Source organism: Zalophus californianus, chromosome 11, assembly GCF_009762305.2.
Source record: "Zalophus californianus isolate mZalCal1 chromosome 11, mZalCal1.pri.v2, whole genome shotgun sequence".
NCBI classification, from domain to species: Eukaryota; Metazoa; Chordata; class Mammalia; order Carnivora; family Otariidae; genus Zalophus; species Zalophus californianus.
Genome location: NC_045605.1, coordinates 80,408,827 through 80,427,853, shown reverse-complemented (window position 1 = coordinate 80,427,853; position 19,027 = coordinate 80,408,827). Strand labels below are relative to the sequence as shown.

General features: G+C 35.7%; 1 protein-coding gene across 10 annotated transcripts in view; it reads left to right on the top strand.

The window, feature by feature from the left end:
• The window catches only part of CCDC34 (coiled-coil domain containing 34), a 111,154-nt gene that overhangs the window by 4,472 nt on the left and 87,655 nt on the right, over nt 1-19,027 (top strand). For 9 of the 10 annotated variants that reach the window (XR_003517303.2, XR_003517305.2, XR_003517304.2 and 6 more), the window contains exons 2-5: nt 2,494-2,629; nt 9,311-9,418; nt 17,242-17,400; nt 17,960-18,101. Coding sequence is in view for 4 of the 10 variants with exons in the window: in XM_027578428.2 (XP_027434229.2) it covers nt 2,494-2,629; nt 9,311-9,418; nt 17,242-17,400; nt 17,960-18,101 (545 nt within the window). In the remaining 6 variants the exon portion in view is untranslated. The remainder of the gene's footprint in view (nt 1-2,493; nt 2,630-9,310; nt 9,419-17,241; nt 17,401-17,959; nt 18,102-19,027) is intronic. The other variant, XM_027578427.2, reaches the window with a different exon arrangement.

The following is a 19,027-nucleotide window of genomic DNA, read 5'->3' as shown; positions in this document are numbered from 1 at the left end:
GTGGATAGAGGGTAAAAGATGATTAGACTTGGTTGTTGCTGGTTGATAGCTAAGTGGAGCTGTCTATCAGATGGTTGGAAAGAAGTCTGGAGCTCAGGAGAAAGATCTAGCCTGGAATGACTGATCATCAGCACCTAGTGATAGTTGAGACTGTGGGAGCAGATAAAGTCTGAAGAAGGAAAGATACATATGAGAAATAAACAACACATCAGCAGTGTCTCTTTCCCACCAGAATACAGATTGCAGGAGGGCATGGATGAATGAAGAAAGCAGCAGAAAAAAATGAGTAAGCTGAAGCTATGAGGTAGAAAAGGTTGTGCAGAGTGGTGGGAAGAGGCATTTGGTGGCCTGAAGCAGGAATGTTAAAGAGATAGAGGAGCTGAGTCTATAAACACCTAGTCTTTATTTATTTATTTATTTATTTATTTTTTTAGAAATATATTGAAATTTATTTCTGGAAATCTTTTACTCTTTATTTTATATTGAGAATTATAAAAATTTCTGTCCATTTACAAAAGTAGTGCATATGTGTGCATTGCAGAAAATTTGGAAAATATGAAAGTGTAAAATACAGAATTACTTATGTTCTGCCACCCAGATACCACCCAAAGATAAACAGTTAACACCTAGTCTTTAGAGCTGCCTTGGGTCCTGAACAACCTTTCTTTACTTGGGTCCTAATGGTTCTTCTTTTGCTAAGTTTTATGAGGCTTGTGTATCTGGCTGAGGCCCAGTATTTCCCCACCCCACTTCACTTGAGCTTGAGTAGTTACTTTTCCATGTACCTAGACGAGTCAGACTGACAGAGGTGCATATGGGAGATGCGGTAACCAAAATGGAGAGTCGTAGACACCATCTGAAGAATTGATAAAAGGGAGTAGAACTAAAACATTAAAGAATACAAGAGCCATATATATTTTTTGTAACTTTATTTCAAGACAATTTCAAACTTACAGAAAAATTGAGAATTTCTGGGGCACCTGGTTGGCGCAGTCAGTAGAGCATGGAATTCTTTTTTTTTAAATAATTTTTATTGTTATGTTAATCACCATACATTACATCATTAGTTTTTGATGCAGTGTTCCATGATTCAATGCTTGTGCACAACACCCAGCTCTCCAGGCAGAATGTGCCCTCTTTAATACCCATCACCAGGCTAACCCATCCCCCCACCCCCCTCCCCTCTAGAACCCTCAGTTTGTTTTTCAGAGTCCATCGTCTCTCATGGTTTGTCTCCCCCTCCGATTTCCCCCTCTTCATTCTTCCCCCCAACTATCTTCTTCTTTTTTCTTTTTTTCTTAACATATATTGCATTATTTGTTTCAGAGGTACAGATCTGTGATTCATCAGTCTTGTACAATTCACAGTGCTCACCATAGCACATACCTCCCCAATGTCTATCACCCAGCCACCCAATCCCTCCCACCCCCCACCACTCCAGCAACCCTCGGTTTGTTTCCTGAGATTAAGAATTCCTCATATCAGTGAGGTCATATGATACGTGTCTTTCTCTGATTGACTTATTTCACTCAGCATAACACCCTCCGGTTCCATCCACGTCATTGCAAATGGCAAGATCTCATTCCTTTTGATGGCTGCATAATATTCCATTGTGTATATATACCACCTCTTCTTTATCCATTCATCTGTCGATGGACATCTTGGCTCTTTCCACAGTTTGGCTGTTGTGGACATGAGCATGGAATTCTTAATCTCGGGGCTGTAAGTTCAAGCCCCATGTTGGATGTAGAGATTACTTAAAAATAAAATCTTGGGGCGCCTGGGTGGTTCAGTCATTAAGCATCTGCCTTTGGCTCAGGTCATGATCCCAGTGTCCTGGGATCGAGCCCCGCGTTGGGCTCCCTGCTCAGCAGGGAGCCTGCTTCTCCCTCTCCCTCTGCCCCTGTTTGTGTTCCCTCTCTCGCTGTGTTTCTCTCTCTGTCAAATAAATAAATAAAATCTTAAAAAAAAAAAAATCTTAAGGAAAAAAAGAATTTCTGTTCACCTTTCACCCAGAATCCTTAATTGTTAACACATTTGCGTTATCTTTCTCTCTGCATATATATACATGTTCTTTTTTTCCCCTGAACTATTTAAGGGATGAAAAGGGAAAAGTCTGCTCTAGGATATGATTAGGATCATGTCTTGTAGTTAATTGTCCAGAGAAGAGATTTTTAAGAATAAAAAATTGTTGTCATTGAGGCAAATAGACTGCGTGTGAGTTATCCCAATGGGTTTTTAAATAGTGTGATTTTAGAAGATGAAGGAATTCCAAGGCAGTTTGATAGGTAAACCAATTCAAATATTGGACTTTCTGTTCATGATTTTCAAGTGTATATTTATATATAATTAATTCATATTTATGCATTTATAAAAATCACAGTATTGTAAATATATTATTAAATTCTGCTTTTGCTGTATAGTTAAGTGATTTTGAATGTGAAGCCAAAGAGTTTTGAGTACAAATGCTACGTGTTCTCTCTTTTGGAATAGTGTGGCTGAATCAGAAGATAACCAAGAAGAACAGAAACAGGTGCACCTACCAGAAAGCCGCCTGACACCATGGGAAGTGTGGTTTGTTGGCAAAGAAAAAGAAGAACGTGACCGTTTGCAACAGAAAGCTCTGGAGGTAAAACTAGACAGTATCCTCTTTGCTTAATCTGTGAGTTCACAAATTAGAGCTGCTGTCAAAATTAAAATGTTTATGTTGTTATCCCTCAAAACAAAATTTTCCATTTGTATGTTTGCTATATCCATTTTAATAACTCTTATTGTAAAAATAATACATGTTCACTGTAAGAACATTTGGAAAATACAGCTAAGCATAATTAAGAACATTAGAATTTCTAATTTCACCACCTGAAGGTAACCATGGTTAATATTATTGCATATAGCCTTCCAGATTTTCTTGTGTGTATATTAAAAAAAATAATCTAGAAATGTGTAAATGAAGACACATACAATGGAGCTTCACTGTATATACATTTAACTAAAGTAAATGGAACTGCATTTACTTGGTAAAATTTTTAAGAAAGAGAAACCAAAATTGAAATAGAGACCAGAATCTACCCCCATATTACTCAGAGCATGTGCCCTAGAGTGAGTGCGTGTGGGGAGATGGGAATTTGCTGGGCTTTTGGGGTTTTTCAGTTCTCTGTGCTCCCCTGCCTCGCTGATGGACATCTCTGTGTTTGTGATTGTCTCTAAACTCTCACTCTCCAAACTCAGAAAGTAGTGTGAGATACATTTTCACATGAATCCTTCATTTTTTTAACTCTTACTATTTGCTGTTGAGAAACTAGCAACTAAAGTGATTTGGATGATTTGGCATCCCGTAGTATCCAGACTCACTATCTGAACTCTCCCTATCTGATCACAGAAACCAATTAGATTTGAATGGGGAAGGGTATGTCTTGTTTCTAAAGAAACAGGATCAAACTTTTTTGTAACCTTTTTTCTGCCTGTTACACTGTTAATATATTTCTGTATCATTAAATATTTTTACAACATCATTTCTAAATGGCTGGCTAAGATTATTAAAATATATTTTAAATGTATTAGACATAGGGTGCCTGGGTGGCTTGATCGGTTAAGTGTCCTACTCTTGATTTTGGCTCAGATCAGAATCTCAGGGTTGTGAGATCAAGTCCCATGTGCTGTGCGCTGGGAGTGGAGTCTGCTTAAGATTCTCTCTCCCTCTCTGCCTGCCCCTCCCCTCATGTGCACATGTGCATGCGTGCTCTCTCAAATAAATAAATAAAATCTTTAAAATAAGTATTGGATATATATTAGAATATAGTTAATTGGTTCACTGTTGTCATATATTTAAGTTTAATCTATTATAACTATGTTGCCATAAAAATCCTTGGATCTAAAGCATTGCCTTCCATGATCTTCCTTGGAATAGATTTTCCATATCAGTTTTGAAACTAATTATTTCTGTGATGGATTTTGAACCAGACAGGCAGTCACATATTCAGGAGGCTTGGCATGATTCAAATGACTTTAGGAACCAGTGCATTCTGTTTCCCTATTGCATGATATTTGTATTCTAAAAAATAAATTTATTCCTGGAAAAGTACACAGTACTACTTGTTTCCTCTTACAAGGGCAGAGGGCTTGAGAAAGACCTTAAGATTTGATGCCAGGCGGGCTTGTTTAAACTTTTTTGCTTCAATTTCCTGTCTGTACAGTAAGAATAAAAATAATAACTATGTCACAGGACTTTTGTGAGGTTTAAATGAGACAAAATGTGACTGGTGGTATTTTATTAGTGTTGTTACTGACATCATTGCTATTCATAGCCTTCTTAAAGGTTTTTCATTTATTTTCAGAATGAGTGTGTATTATTGAGACCCCAGACTCTTATCTCAGCCTCAAGTTTTAACATTACTAATTCCATTATTTAGTGCAGTGGCTTTCAAAATATTTTGTTCATGGTGAGAAATCTACTTTGCTTCATGTCACACACAAATCCATACATGTACATATCTGAAATGCTATCTTAATTTTGTGCAAAACCTGGTATGCTATTCTCTCTTTCTTTTTGTTTTTTTTTGTTTGGTTTTGTTTTGTTTTTAAAGGCCACTCATAACCCACTAAATTGGTTTTGGACTCAAAAGTTTGGAAAACACTGATCTAGTGAGCCATTGGTAAAGTGGAGTTCAGTTTATGGTATTTAACTTTAGCTCTAACCTCACTAGAATTCACTTTTTTTTTTTAAGATTTTATTTATTTATTTGAGAGAGAGAGAATGAGAGATAGACAGCACGAGAGGGAAGAGGGTCAGAGGGAGAAGCAGACTCCCTGCTGAGCAGGTAGCCCGATGTGGGATTCGATCCTGGGACTCCAGGATCATGACCTGAGCCGAAGGCAGTCGCTTAACCAACTGAGCCACCCAGGTGCCCTAGAATTCACTTGTTATGTTAAGGAAAGGAGGACCACTTCACGTCATTTTTAGAGTCAGCATACAATAAAAGAAGTTAATTAAATTACAAAAAAATTTGTAAGGGAGCCTGGGCTTTGGAGTCACACAGAACAAGGCTGAAATTTTAGCCTTGCCATTCTGTGACCTTGGGAAAGTTACCCAACTTCTCTGAGCCCCCAGTCTCTTTATAAACCAAATGTTAGAGACGCAATCCTAGAGGGCTAAAAGCAGAAATTCTTGAGCTGTACTTCCTGGATTCAAAACTTGGATCTTGGGCATATCCTTAACCTCGCTGTGCCTCAATTTCTTTATCAATGAAAGGGGGAAGAATAATATTCACTTCATAGTGTTGTTAATGAGGGCTAAGTGAACATAAGGATACAGCCTAGTATATAGGAAACATTCAATGAAAGTTCATTGTTACGTGTTAAAGCAGATGGAAATAATAACTACTAAAGATATATTTTGAGAACAGATTAAAATAATGACTATAAAGTCCCTACCACAATGATTAAGCATATAGCAGAGTATAGTTAGTTGAAAGATGAAAATCTCTTCACGTATTTAGTAGTGTGAAATTTCTTATGGCTACATCATTACTTAATTCTAAAGCAATTAAAATATTTTAGCATAAATCTTAGCATATCAGTCATGCCAGGGATGTCATAACATATAGGCCAACTACTCACTTTATAAGTTTATTTTGTGCTGTTGTGGTATTCACATTTTTTTCATGCCTTTTCCTTATTTTATTTTCTAAGTGATGCTTTTCTTATTCTTCTGTCCTAATTTACTGCATTCTCTAATTTGTTTATAAATCATATCATTAAAAGCATAGATTATTAACCATAAAGAACAATTCATCTCAGATTCCTATTGAGGGCCAGAAAGTAACTTTGCCAACATTTCATTTCATGGCAAAGCTGGGACTGGGTCCTGGTTCTTTCAGCTTCCAATGTAATAAATGTTTTTTCCATAATATCAAGATGTATTGTAGAAATAAATGGGTCAGACTTAGTATTTAATTTTGAACTTACCCCTGTGGTCTTATTTTCTTCCTTGAAAACTTAAAAGAAAATGTAAAGGATAATTGGGTCCTTAAAAAGATCATCTCTTCTCATAAATTTTATTTCAGCAACAGACATTTAGACATTTGTTTCAGACATCTCTAAGATTTAGTTAAAAAAGTATTTTAAAAAATTTATTTTTTATTTTTTTTCAATTTTCATGTTATTTTTTTCTTGTTATGTTAATCACCATACATTACATCATTAGTTTTTGATGTAGTGTTCCATGATTCATTGTTTGCGTATAACACCCAGTGAGTGCTCCATGCAGTACATGCCCTCTTTAATACCCATCACCAGGCTAACCCATCCCCCCACCCCCTCCCCTCTAGAGCCCTCAGTTTGTTTCTCAGATTCCATAGTCTGTCATGGTTCATCTCCCCCTCCAATTTCCCCCCTTCATTCTTTATTTTTATTTTTATTTTTTAAAGATTTTATTTTTTGACAGAGAGAGACAGTGAGAGAGGGAACACTAGCAAGGGGGGAGTGGGAGAGGGAGAAGCAGGCTTCCTGCCAAGCAGGGAGCCCGATGCGGGGCTCGATCCCAGGACCCTGAGATCATGACCTGAGCTGAAGGCAGACGCTTAACGAATGAGCCACCCAGGTGCCCCTGTTTTAGAAAATTAAAAAAAAATTTTTTTTTAATTATTTTAATCCATCAAAATTACCTGCTTACAAAATTTTTTACATCTGTAACTAATGTTGAATGATATAGTAAATGTTGAACATTAATATTATAAAAACTAGCATATTGGTTTTGTAGATCATATACATTTTATATTTAAATTTCTATTATTTAAAAAAATTCTCTAGCAGACTGCTGTAAATTCTCTATAATCTTTGGTTAATTCTAATTTTTAACATTACTGCAACATTTTAATACAATCTGTTCTAAATTATAAAAAATGATGTAGGTTGTGAATAATCCAGGTGCTTTTTTCTTTTTTTCCCCCATCCTGCCTGTGGCCATTTCAGCCCTTAACAAAGAAATAGGGCAGGGTTTAGAGTTGGTGAAACTCAAAACTGTCACTTTTCCTGATTGTTACCCTCAGTGGTAAAAAGTTCTTTGAAAGTCAGCAAAAGTTATTGAAATAAAAATGTATGTTTAGGATCCTCTTTGGATTTTGGTTTCCCATAATCAAGTATTCACTGTTTGGGAAAATAGCAATAATCCTGTTGAAACTCAGGGGTCTCCCAGAAGACATCCTAGGGGCCTTGTGGGAGAAGACACTGGCTCTGTTCAGAAGAGGTGTACCCTGGTGGTAAACAGGTGGAGGCATTCAGGCTGGGAATTCTGAGAGGGGCTGCCTTGTGTGTGTGTTTGGGGGTGGGGGTTGTGTATTCTGGGGTAGCAAATTACTTGACCAGACATCCTGAGAGTAGAGCATAGTTTGGGTCAGGTTTGCATTTTCTAGGTACTTTTGACTCTTCACCTTTAATTCTTACATGAACTAAAATTTGTGAACACAGTCTCCTTTTTTTCCCTGATTTTTGAATTTAATTATGTGACGAATCTTAAAAGGGTACATAAATATAATCAATCATATTTTTAGTTGTATGTTTAATTACTTCCCTTGAAAATAAAATAAGACTGTTTTAGAAAATTTTGGATATGTGGTTGTCAGATCTGTATCTAGCCTGTCATACACACACTCCTCCTCAGACCTTCTTCCCCTCACAACTCCTGCACTGTGGAAACCTCCTAGTCAGCTCCCTCAGAGACGTTCTCCTTCCTTCAAATGCAGTCTGCAGCCTTTAAAGGTTCAGAATCATTGCCTTTGCCATGTATTCCTGCTTCATAGTGTTCAATTTACTCTGCCTGTCTCCAAAGACCTTTTCCCATCTAATTAGTACTACACTCTAATTTTCTAGTTGTCCCCCTCCACTCCCTCATCTAGTCAAGCAATCTCCTCACTGTCTCTCTGTGGTACTCATTTCTGACTGCCCTGGTCCACACTGTTTCTCATCTCATCTTCCCTTCCCTTCCCTTTTTGGAACTGTTATACACAACTCTTCGCAATGCAGTGCTTTAATTCTTTTGTGTATGTAGAATCACATTAGATTGGAGACGTCTGGATTTTCATCTGTATCTAGTTCTTGCTATCTTTGCAGTAGACACTGCATCAAAAAAGCATTAAGTGAATAATCAAGGCATAGCCTCTGCAGAGGTCATGAATAAATCCCTTTAAAAACCAGATGGATATTTTACTTTGTGAGGGGTTGAGGGGTGTATAGTGTTTAAAAGTTGGAAGACTTTCTGAATGAGTGAGGGCAGCTGTTTTCTGTGCAGCAGAATTTTAGGATGAGAGGTCATGGAAGACATGAGAGGTCATCCTGTGACCAGTTGTTCTAAAGTCCAAAAGATATGTTCTTGGTGTCAAGTTTTATCTTCATTTCACTTAACACTGGAATTATCTGAGAGTTGAAAAATTGGCTTTTCCACTAGTACCCACGCTCAAGTAGGTAGGTCTTCGGGAAAGGGAGGGATGGGGAGGAGGAGTGAGGTCCAGTGAAAGATATATAAAAGTATCTGATTATTAGTATCTAAGGAGAGAGTAGAAAAATAACCAGTAATTATGGCAGTAGAGTCCTAGGAGTCTAGTTTGAACAGCATTCTCAACTAATGCAGTAATTTAACTGATGAGTGACAGAGTGGTGGCATTCAGTTCGAAGTTTTATTTGGCCATACCTTCTACATTCTTTCTCTTGAGGAAATGCCCAAACGTGTAGATTCGAGTGACAGCAAGGCAGTTAAATAATCTGGGATATGAATGTGGTTTTGTTTTACACTCCAGCAGCTATAAAATCAGTGAAGAAAAATCAGGATTTTTTTTTTCCTTTAAGAAAATTGAATCGTTTCTTTACATTTCTTCTTTGGTTAACTGTAAATCAAAATTTTAATTTAGGGATTATTTAACTCCTATCCTTTATCTGCATTAAGAATCTAGAAGCTTTTTATAACTAAAAAAAGTTGCAATTCTCTTGAGCTTCTGCCAATAGCATACAGTGATGCCAAAATTTATGTGTGGGAAAGTTGATTTCAATGAGGGTAATTTAGCTGAAGTTTAGTCTAAGAAACTAGTGTTTTGCTGCCAAGCAATTATTTGCATTTCTAAAAAATGACTTATAGTTTTTACCAATGCTTTCTTTTCATCATGGACTAGTTACTTAAGTAAGTAAGTTATTGTCACTAATGGTGTATTTTCTATAAAGGAAATTATATTCTTGTTTAATTTGGTTAATGTCAGCCTTGTTTTTAATATGTGATTTGAGTACTTCTATTAAATGCTGCCTTTGTTTGAATAAAAATCCATAGGAATTAAATCAACAGCTAGAAAAAAGAAAAGAAATGGAAGAACGTGAAAAAAGAAAGGTAATTGCTGAAGAAAAGCACAAGGAATGGGTTCAGAAAAAGAATGAACAGGTAAGGAGGAAAAAAAATCTGCACCCACATACTGACAGCTCTTTTGCAAAGTCTTCTTTTCATCTACTCCTCATAACCTAGGTTTTTGTTATTTTCTCTTAGATTCATTCTTTGACCTGATTTTTTTTTCCCCCTGCCTTCACGGACATTTATCAAGTCTCAGTCTTCTACCCTTTGTTCTCTGCTTCTCTCCCTTTTCCCTCACGTGGCTTCCTTGTATCTTGCTGCAGGTAGTCACGGAGTCTGGATCTCGGTCTGACTTCCTGGGGTCTTGGACTTCCATCTCTTAGGTTGGCAGGCACCTCTGAGCCTGCAAATCTATAACAACCCATTTTTGCCCATTCTCCTTTGATTTCTGTTATCAGTACTACTGTCATCTCAGTCACCTAGGCATAATCAGAGTTATTCTGTTGTTTGTGACTTCCCCTGACATCACCTTTCCTCTATTGTCACCACTCTCCTGTTTGCAGTCTCTTCCTGTCTGGTCTCATTACATCTTTCAACTTATTTACTGTTCATTTCCCCATACTGGATGTAAGCTCTATAAGACCAGAGACTTTTGTCTTTTATTCAGTTCTCCAGCAGCTGGGTTAGTGCCTGACACATAGTAGATGCCCAAAAATATTTGTTGAGTGAATGATCCATCCTCTGTGCCTTTGCCAGACTGATGTTGGTGAAAAAGTTGAATGTCATTCCCCAATTCAAAATATATTTTTTATGATTCCCTGCTGTCCTCTAAATAATGTTTTAACAATTCTAGCCTGACTGGTTAAAGATCTACTAATCTGCTCTCTGAGCCATGTCTTCTTCCACCTGTGGTTCTCTTCATCTTACGCTGTTGCTTCTTACTGGCATTCTTTTGGGAGCACACATAGGATAATCATGGTCCATCTTCTTAGAGTATTAGTTTTACTGAAAATTTTTGGGAGGAAAAATGTAATTTTCATGTTAAAGCAAGCATAGATATTTAATGGGGATAGAATATAAATTTTACATTATTTTTAAGATACACAGTAGATTTCAGAGAAATCTCAAGCAATAGACTGTGCTCCCCACTCCCCGGGGGTATGTATTCATGAGAAACTTTGAGAACATTTCCATTCTGTTTCTCACTTCCTTATTTTTTTATATTATACTTCATTAGCATGGAATCTCATTATATCCTCCACCGTACCTTTCCCTTATTATCCAACTCAAAGTATTTCCTACATGAATCATTCACTGATCACATCCTAGAAATAGAAACTCTTTCCTTCTCTGAATCCTGGTTCAATTTATATCTCTTTGTATTTTGTATATGTTTCGTTGCTATTTTGGATTATGCGTATGTCTTTACTTCCTTTTAATTTTAAGACAGTTAAGGGTAAGAATTATTTTTTTATGACTTTTTCTCTATTATAAGATCAGTAAGCATTTGTTATTGGAATGAATGAATAAATCTGTTATCTTCCAGTTTTAATACATTCTTTTATTGGATCACAAATTAGAAATTTTGAAAATACCTTTTTATCTGTTTTCTATTGTAATTTTCACATATTTAGAATGATATTGCTTTTATTATTTGATCCAATTTTATGAGTTTAGTCAGATGTTTAGATTATAAGACAGAGTTTTAAATTTTTAATTCTAATTGTCCTTAACTATTATTGAATTTAATGTTCAGTGGCATTAGTAAGAGTACCTGGTCAATAATTTCAGTAAGTTGAAGATGATGTAGCTTCTGTCATCCAGGTATTGTAAGAAGAAAATTGGCTGGACATATGTGTGTTATAACCATAAATGTATTTGTTCTTTATTTCAGAAGTAAATCATTATTTTTAAGTTTGCTTCATTCCATAATACAATAAGAAAGTTCTTTGTGAATCAGTGCCCAAATCAGAATAAGTCTGTGTGACTATTTGCAAGGTCTGTGTGATACTTTGTGTAGTTTATAGCTATAAAACAAAACAGTTTTACATGTACAGAATAGTATGCTCTCTCCTCTAAAAGCTTCTCTTATCTTCTAACTCCATTAAGCTCATTTTACCATGCCAAACATAATTGTTATTTGTCTAAGAATGTAAGATACTGCTGAGAGATGATATAGTCTCTATTTTAATTAGTGTCAGTAGATCTAATCCAGTTATTTGAGAAAAAAATTTTTTTTTCTTTTGGATGGAAATGATTTGTCCTGACATAAATCACCAATTATTGAAAGCAAGATTCCATAAGTATGAGAATGGTTCAAAAATAAGCTCTGAGAAATTAAATTTATTTATTCTGTAGAACTCTTATACAAGTTAAGGAATAATTGATTACTGTATGTTTTTTTTTCTTTCAAACCTATCAGATTTCCTCTTTCAGTCTCAGTTAGATTTACCTCTCTATGTAAAGACTGCTCTCCTGGTTCTTCTCTTCCCGTCTGGCATCTCTGTTTACATTTCATGGTGTGTGGTCTCTGCTGCCTCTAGCTTCATTCACATTTTAGCTATATCTGGCACATAATTTTCTCTAAGTCATTTTCGCTGTGTTCTATCAAAAAATCAGACAAAAAGAATTTATGTATCCATTAGCAAAGTAGGTTTCTTCTGACACTAAATTGTTAAATCCTTTTCAAATAAATGGCTTATCTCATCTGGTACTCTTACATTTGTGTGGCCATACTAATTCATTTTTTTTTTTTTACAGTGTGTTATCACATTTGTTGTGAAAGGGCCTTATTTACCTTCATTGTTTTAAAAAATAGTTAAAAATAAAATCACTTTTAATTCTCAAAACATGGAACTGATTTTTCAATGTAAAAAATTAATTCAGATTGATAAAGCATATGATAACAGTGTTACCCAATGCATCATTCATGCAGTCAGCACTTCTACTATGTTCCAGATGCTACTGAAGGAACCAAAACAGAAGTTCAGAAACTTTAAGTAGCCAGTTATTTTGTTAGTTTCCTTCAGTTGCAAGAAACAAAGGTTCTCTGAGGGCTGCATCTTACAAAAGGGAAGATTGATTGTTGTGCTCTGTGTGGTGTAGGCCTGGAGTGCCAGAAAATCTGAAGCCACTTAGTAGCTGGCCGCTCTGTCCTAGTGCATTCCTCTCAGGGCCTGCGCTCGCCTCCTTGTGCTAACTAAGGGCATTCCGTTCTCTCTTCTCCAGCTTAAGTTTACAGAAAGTCTTTTGGATGTTTTAAAAGAAGCTTCATTGAGCTCTAATTTACATACAATAAAATAAACCTATCTTAATTTGGATGAGGTTTGACAAAGTTATGTACCTATGTAATAAACAGCAACACAGTCAAGATATAGAATATTTCTGTCACTCCAAAAACTTTCTGTGTCCCTTGGCATTCAACCCCTGCGCCCTACCCCCAGGTAGTCCCAGCTCCAAGGAAACCATTAGTCTGCTTTCTGTTTCTGTGGATTAGATTTACCTTTTCTAGAATTTCATATAAATGGAATCGTACAATATATATTCTTTTGAGTTGGGCCTCTTTTGTTTTTAAAATTTCCTAGTATTGAGATTGTACCTTTTTATTGTTGAGTAGTATTCTATTCTGTGCAGTGCCACAAATTGTATATCCATTTACCAGTTGATGGAAAAATGGTTGTTTTCAGTTTTGGGGTATTACGAATAAAATTTTATGACCACTGATGTACAAGTCGTGCTGTGGACCTTTGTTTTCATTTCTTGGATAAATGCTTAGGAACTGAATTGCCAGGTTGTATGGTAAGTATGTGTTTAAAAGAAACTGCCAAACTGTTTTTTAATGTGCTTGTATCATTTTACATTTTCACCACTATTGTATGAAAGTTCCAGTTGCACCACATCCTTGCCAAACTTGATATTTTCAAGCCTTTTTCAGTTTAAGTCATTCTAGTGACTATGTGGTGGTATGTCATTGCTGTTTTAATTTTCATTTCCCTGAGATCTAATGAAACTTAGCATCTTTTCATAAGCTTGTTGTATTAATCTACTAGGGCTGCCACAACAAAATACCACAGAATGGGTGGCTTAAACAACAGAAATTTATTTTCTTATAGTTCTGAAGGCCGGAAGTCTAAAATGCTGGTTATCAGCGAAGATTTCTCCTGAGGCCTCTCTCGTTGGCTTGCAAGATGGATGCCTTCTTTCCATACCCTCATATGCCCTTCTCTCTGCATGAATATCCCCGATGTCTCTTCTTAAGGACACCAGTCCTATGGGATTAGGGCCCTACCCTTATGATTTTAATCACCTTCATTACCTCTTTAAAGGTCCTGTCTCCAAACATAGTCACTTTGAGGGTTAAGGCTTCAACATAAGAATTTTGGGCAACACGATTCAGTCTATAACGCTATCAACCATTTCTGCATCTCATTCCTGTTTTGTTTTATGCTTAAATTTTTGCCCATTTTGTGGAAGAATTGTATGTCTTATTCATAAGTTGTACGATTTCTTTATATATTCCTTTAAGTCCTATCACATGTATGTATTGCAAGTATTTCTTCCCATTTAATTTTCCTTAATGGTAATTTTTTAAAAGAGAAGTTTTAAATTTTGATAAAGTTCCATATTTAAAAATTTTTTTTGTACCTTGTGGGTTTTGTGTCCTATTTAAGAAACACTTGCCTATACCACATATGTAAAAATATTCTCCATTCTTTTTTTCGGGAAGTTGTAGAACTTTAGTTTTTACCTATATGTGTATTTTGAGTTAATTTTAATGTGTGGTACGAGTTAAGGGTCAGGGTTCATTTTTTTTTTTTTTTTTGGCATATGGATGTCCAATTGTTCTAACACTGTTTGTTGAAAAGATAATCTTTTTCCCTATTTAATTACCTTGGCACTTTTGTTTAAAATCAGTTGTCCATATAAGTATGGGTCTATTTCTGGACTCTTTTCTCTCCTTTTGATCTAGTCCTGTGCCAGTACCACACTGACCTGTTACTATAGCTTTATAATTATTGAATTTATAATTCTTCTAATTAGATAGTGTAAATCTTCCATCTTTTTGCCTCTCTTTCAGAATTTTTTTTAGTTACTCTGTGTCTTTCCATATACAATTTAGAATCAGCTTATGAATTTCTCTGATTATGTTTGCTTTAATAATGCCTGACACTATTGTGATTTCATTAAATATATAGATCATTTTGGAGAAAATTGCTATCTTAGTAATATCAAATTTTAAATCTATAAACATGATTTTTCTTTCTATTTATTTAGGTCATGTTTAATTTCTCTCAGTAATGTTTTTTAGTTTTCAAGGTACAGTGGTATTATACATCTTTTGTTAAATGTATCCCTAAGAATTTCCTGTTTTTGATGATAAGAACAGTTATCTTGCGTTATTCCTGTTAGTATATTATGACTTCCATGCCTGGTTTTGATATCAGAATAATACTGGGCTCTTAAAATGAGTTTGGATGTGTTCCTTTTTTCTGTATTTTCTGAAATTCTTTGTGTAGTAATTGGTATTATTTCTTAAATAAGTGATGGAATCTGGCAGTGAAGCTATTAGAGCCTGGGGTTTTCTTTGTGGGAAAGTTTTAATTTCTGAATTATTTTTACAAGTAGAGGGTTATTCAGATACTCTATTTTCTTTTTTGAATCAGTTTTGGAAAATGATATATTTTAAGGAATTTTATTAATTTAATTTCATTTAAATTGAATTAATTGACATAAATTTTTTTTTAAAGATTTTATTTATTTGACAGAGAGAGACAGCGAGAGAGGGAACACAAGCAGGGGGAGTGGTAGAGGGAGAAGCAGGCTTCCCACTGAGCAGGGAGCCCGATGCAGGGCTCGATCCCAGGACCCTGAGATCATGCCCTGAGCCAAAGGCAGCTGCTTAACGACTGAGCCACCCAGGTGCCCTGACATAAAATTATTTTTAACATTTATTTCAGTGTCTGTATGATCTGTGATCTGCCACTTACCAAATCTGTTTGACTTTAGGCAAATGACTTAACTTCTTTGTGCCTCATTTCCTCATTTGTAAATTGAGATTATAATAGTGCCTACCTCATATTGTGGTTATAAGAATTGACTTGGTACATATGTATAAAGTATGTACAGAAGTAACAGGAAGAGTCAACACTCAATAAATGTTAGCTGTTATAATTAAAGACAATGTAGGGACTGGATGACTCCTTGTTGATGAGGTTGTGAAGGAGTCTCATGAGTCAGACAGTGAGCAAGATATACTACAAGATCCTTTTTAATCTTGTAGCTTTTCTGACAGTATGAAGTAAAGTCCAGTACTGTTTTAATGGAAATTGGGTTCTCAGCAAGAAAGGATTCCTTTTTGCAGCTGTTGGCTGCCCAGCAAGACAGAAATACACATAGCATCTTGCGGACTGACTTGGCCTTGATTTTTTTTTTAAAGATTTATTTATTTGAGAGAGAGAGAGAGAGTGCACGCAAGAGAGAGAGCAGGGGGTGGGGCAGAGGGAGAGGGAGAGAAGCAGTGGAGCGCAGCCCCACATGGGGCTCGATCTCACGACCCTGAGATCATGACCTGAGCCGAAACTAAGAGTTGGTTGCTCAAATGACTGAGCCACCCAGGCGCTCCAGGCTTTGAATTTTAAGACCTGTGTTTCCTGCATAGCATCTGATGTATATTGTATGTAACTGATGTTTATTACTTGGGTGTTACTTGAATTGCTTATATTAAAGTATTCTACAAGATGCTTTCAGGGGAAGAATTTTTTTCTTCGGTCATATTTCTTTTGCTCCAGGAAAGGTAACGCATCTGGCATTTGTACTGCTTACACTTATGCCTTGCACATTGTTTTCTAAACCTTTGATAAGGAGAGTAAGCCATGTTATTGGTTTATTTAGAATGTAGCTGGGTTGGGGACGCCTGGGTGGTTCAGTCAAGTGTCTGCCTTCGGCTCAGGTCATGATCCCAGGGTCCTGGGATCGAGTCCTACATCGGGCTCCCTGCTCCGCAGAGAGTCTGCTTCTCCCTCTCCCACTCCCCCTGCTTGTGTTCCCTCTCTCGCTGTCTCTCTCTCTGTCAAATAAATAAATAAAATCTTTAAAAAAAGAAATGTAGCTGGGTTGGTAAATTATCTTCTGAATGAAAAGGAAAAAAACATTGAATCATAGACAAATTTTTTTCTGTAAAGGGCCAGATAAATAGTTTAGGCTTTCTAGGCCATACAGTCTCTGTTGTAGCTCTTCAACTTTGCTGTTGTGGTGCAAAAACAGCCATAGACAACAAATGTGTAAATGGGTTTGGCCATGTTTCAATAAAACTTTATTTACAAATACAGGACCATATTTAGTCTGGGGACCATAATTTGCCAACCTCTGGTCTATGTAGGATTTACAAGAATTAGAACTAGAGATTTGTCTGTATGTGCCCTTATAACAGTATTTAATGGTCCAAAATGTTATTTTTTTTGGTCCTCTGTAGCTCACAGATGGCAAAGATTGTATCTAAGTATTTGTATTGGCAAACTGTCAGGAAATGTATGGCTCCTATTTTAGAGTGAAGGTAAACATCTACTAAAAAATACAAGATTCAGAACAATCTAACAGGTTGTAATTTCTGTTCATTAATCAACAAATCTTTATCAAGCACCTACTGTTTACTTAGCAGAGGCACACGCTCTGAGTATACTTTGGTGGGCAAGGTCTTTGTTACTGTCATCGTGAAACTTACAGCAAAGCTGGTAGACTAAAATTGACCAGGGAATTGCAGGTATGTTATATATTTTCATAAGTTACATTGTGTCAACCACTGTGTTACCACCTCTTTTAAGAAATAACTGAAGTATAGAAAACGGCTGCAATACTCCTTGCTTTTATGGGCATAATTACAGATATTCCAATTAAAATTCCTTCATTTTTTATTTAAGAAAAGAAAGGAAAGGGAACAAAAAATTAATAAGGAAATGGAGGAAAAAGCAGCAAAGGAATTGGAGAAAGAACATTTGCAAGAAAAGGCAAAAGAAAAATACCAAGAATGGTTAAAGAAGAAAAATGCTGAAGAATGTGAAAAGAAGAAGAAAGAAAAGGTATTTTTATTAAAGTGACCAGTTGGAATATATGGATTTAGTGTTTATATGTGCCAACTATATTGTATAAAAAGTTTCTAATAGAAAATTGGCACCACCTTAGCATAAAATAAATACATGAAGCTATCCCTACTTATTTATACCATGTGGAAGTTTCAGAAATGAATATGCATTTGTGGTTTTCTTAGGTTGAGAAATATTTATAAGCCTGTTGATATATTTTCAGTCAGGTTCAAACTTTTTTTCATGGTTTATGCTTTTAAATATTTTTTAATGCACTTTTATGAAAGTCTTATTACATTGTAGATTACTGTCTATTTTATAAACAGTGAACTGCTTTTTTTCTTCTTGGGTTTGATGTCTTGTTGTTTACAAGCAGCCACCTTTAGATTACATCCCTGATCATGTTTAATTTTGTTATCAAATTATAGAAATATGATTTAGTATTTATGACTAGTAAGCCATTGGGGTGGGAAGCTATTGGGGAAAAGAGTGGAATTAGAATAGAATTTTTGGCTATAGAACATCACTAGAGATTTTTTGGTCTTGTCATTTTAAGGAAAAAGAAAAACAACGGCAAGCTGAATTACAGGAAAAAAAGGAAATAGCAGAGAAAAGGTTTAAGGAATGGTTGGAAAATGCAAAATATAAACCTCGTCCAGCTGCCAAGAGCTATGGTTATGCCAATGGAAAACTTACAGGTTGGTTTTTATGTTATGTGGCTTACATAAATATGGCTTGCAAGAGCAAATATTATACATTATGTTTCCTTTTGACAGAAATAGAAATGTGTAAAAATCATTTTTCTTTCAAATTACTATTTTCTGGAAGATTGTAACACACTGTGTTCCTATAGAGATACTACAAATTTTTTGTCATTCTTCTATAAATCAGATATATTTTAAAGGCAGTAGTTACAAAACTGCAAAGTAATGATTTATGCCATTAAGAAACACATAGAACTTTCTTATATTTTTGGTTTTTGAAGCCTTAATGAGGATATATTTAAGAGGTCATTTTTCCTCCCCTTCTTCTAACCGTCTCTTAGGCAGAGCTTCCGATGTCTTTGGCACATTCCTTTTGCAGGGTGGAATACTAGGCAGCACATGAACCCGACAAAAAACCGGTTGGCCTTTAGGCTTGCTCTGATTATAAATGGCAGTGCATGTTTTCCTTTGTACTTCATGTTGGAAGCTCATACCTTGCTGACAGCTGCCTTCACTTGTTTAAGTGATTTATTATTAAAAATACTCCCATTCTGTTCTGTTCACACAATAGAACATATTCCAGACTTTGTTTTGACCATCTTGGTGAAGTGTGTGTTGACATATCTATGCAGTCAAAGTGGGTTGCCAGGGTCTGAACGACATTCCTGCTGTCAGGGTTTAGGCCTCTCCTACGTGTCACAAAAGTCATCCATTACAGCTACTAGGCACTAGGCATGGTCTGCTCCTTTCTTTTCTCTTTTTCTGTTTGAAAAAAAAAAGGAATAAGCAGTTGTTTTAACCAAACAATTGATTAGTAAAGTTAAAACATTAGGTGGGAAGATACATATTGACTAGAAGTTGTTTGCTACAATAATGGATTGTTTTATTAAGTTTTTTGTATTTTTAATGAGTTTTGTTCT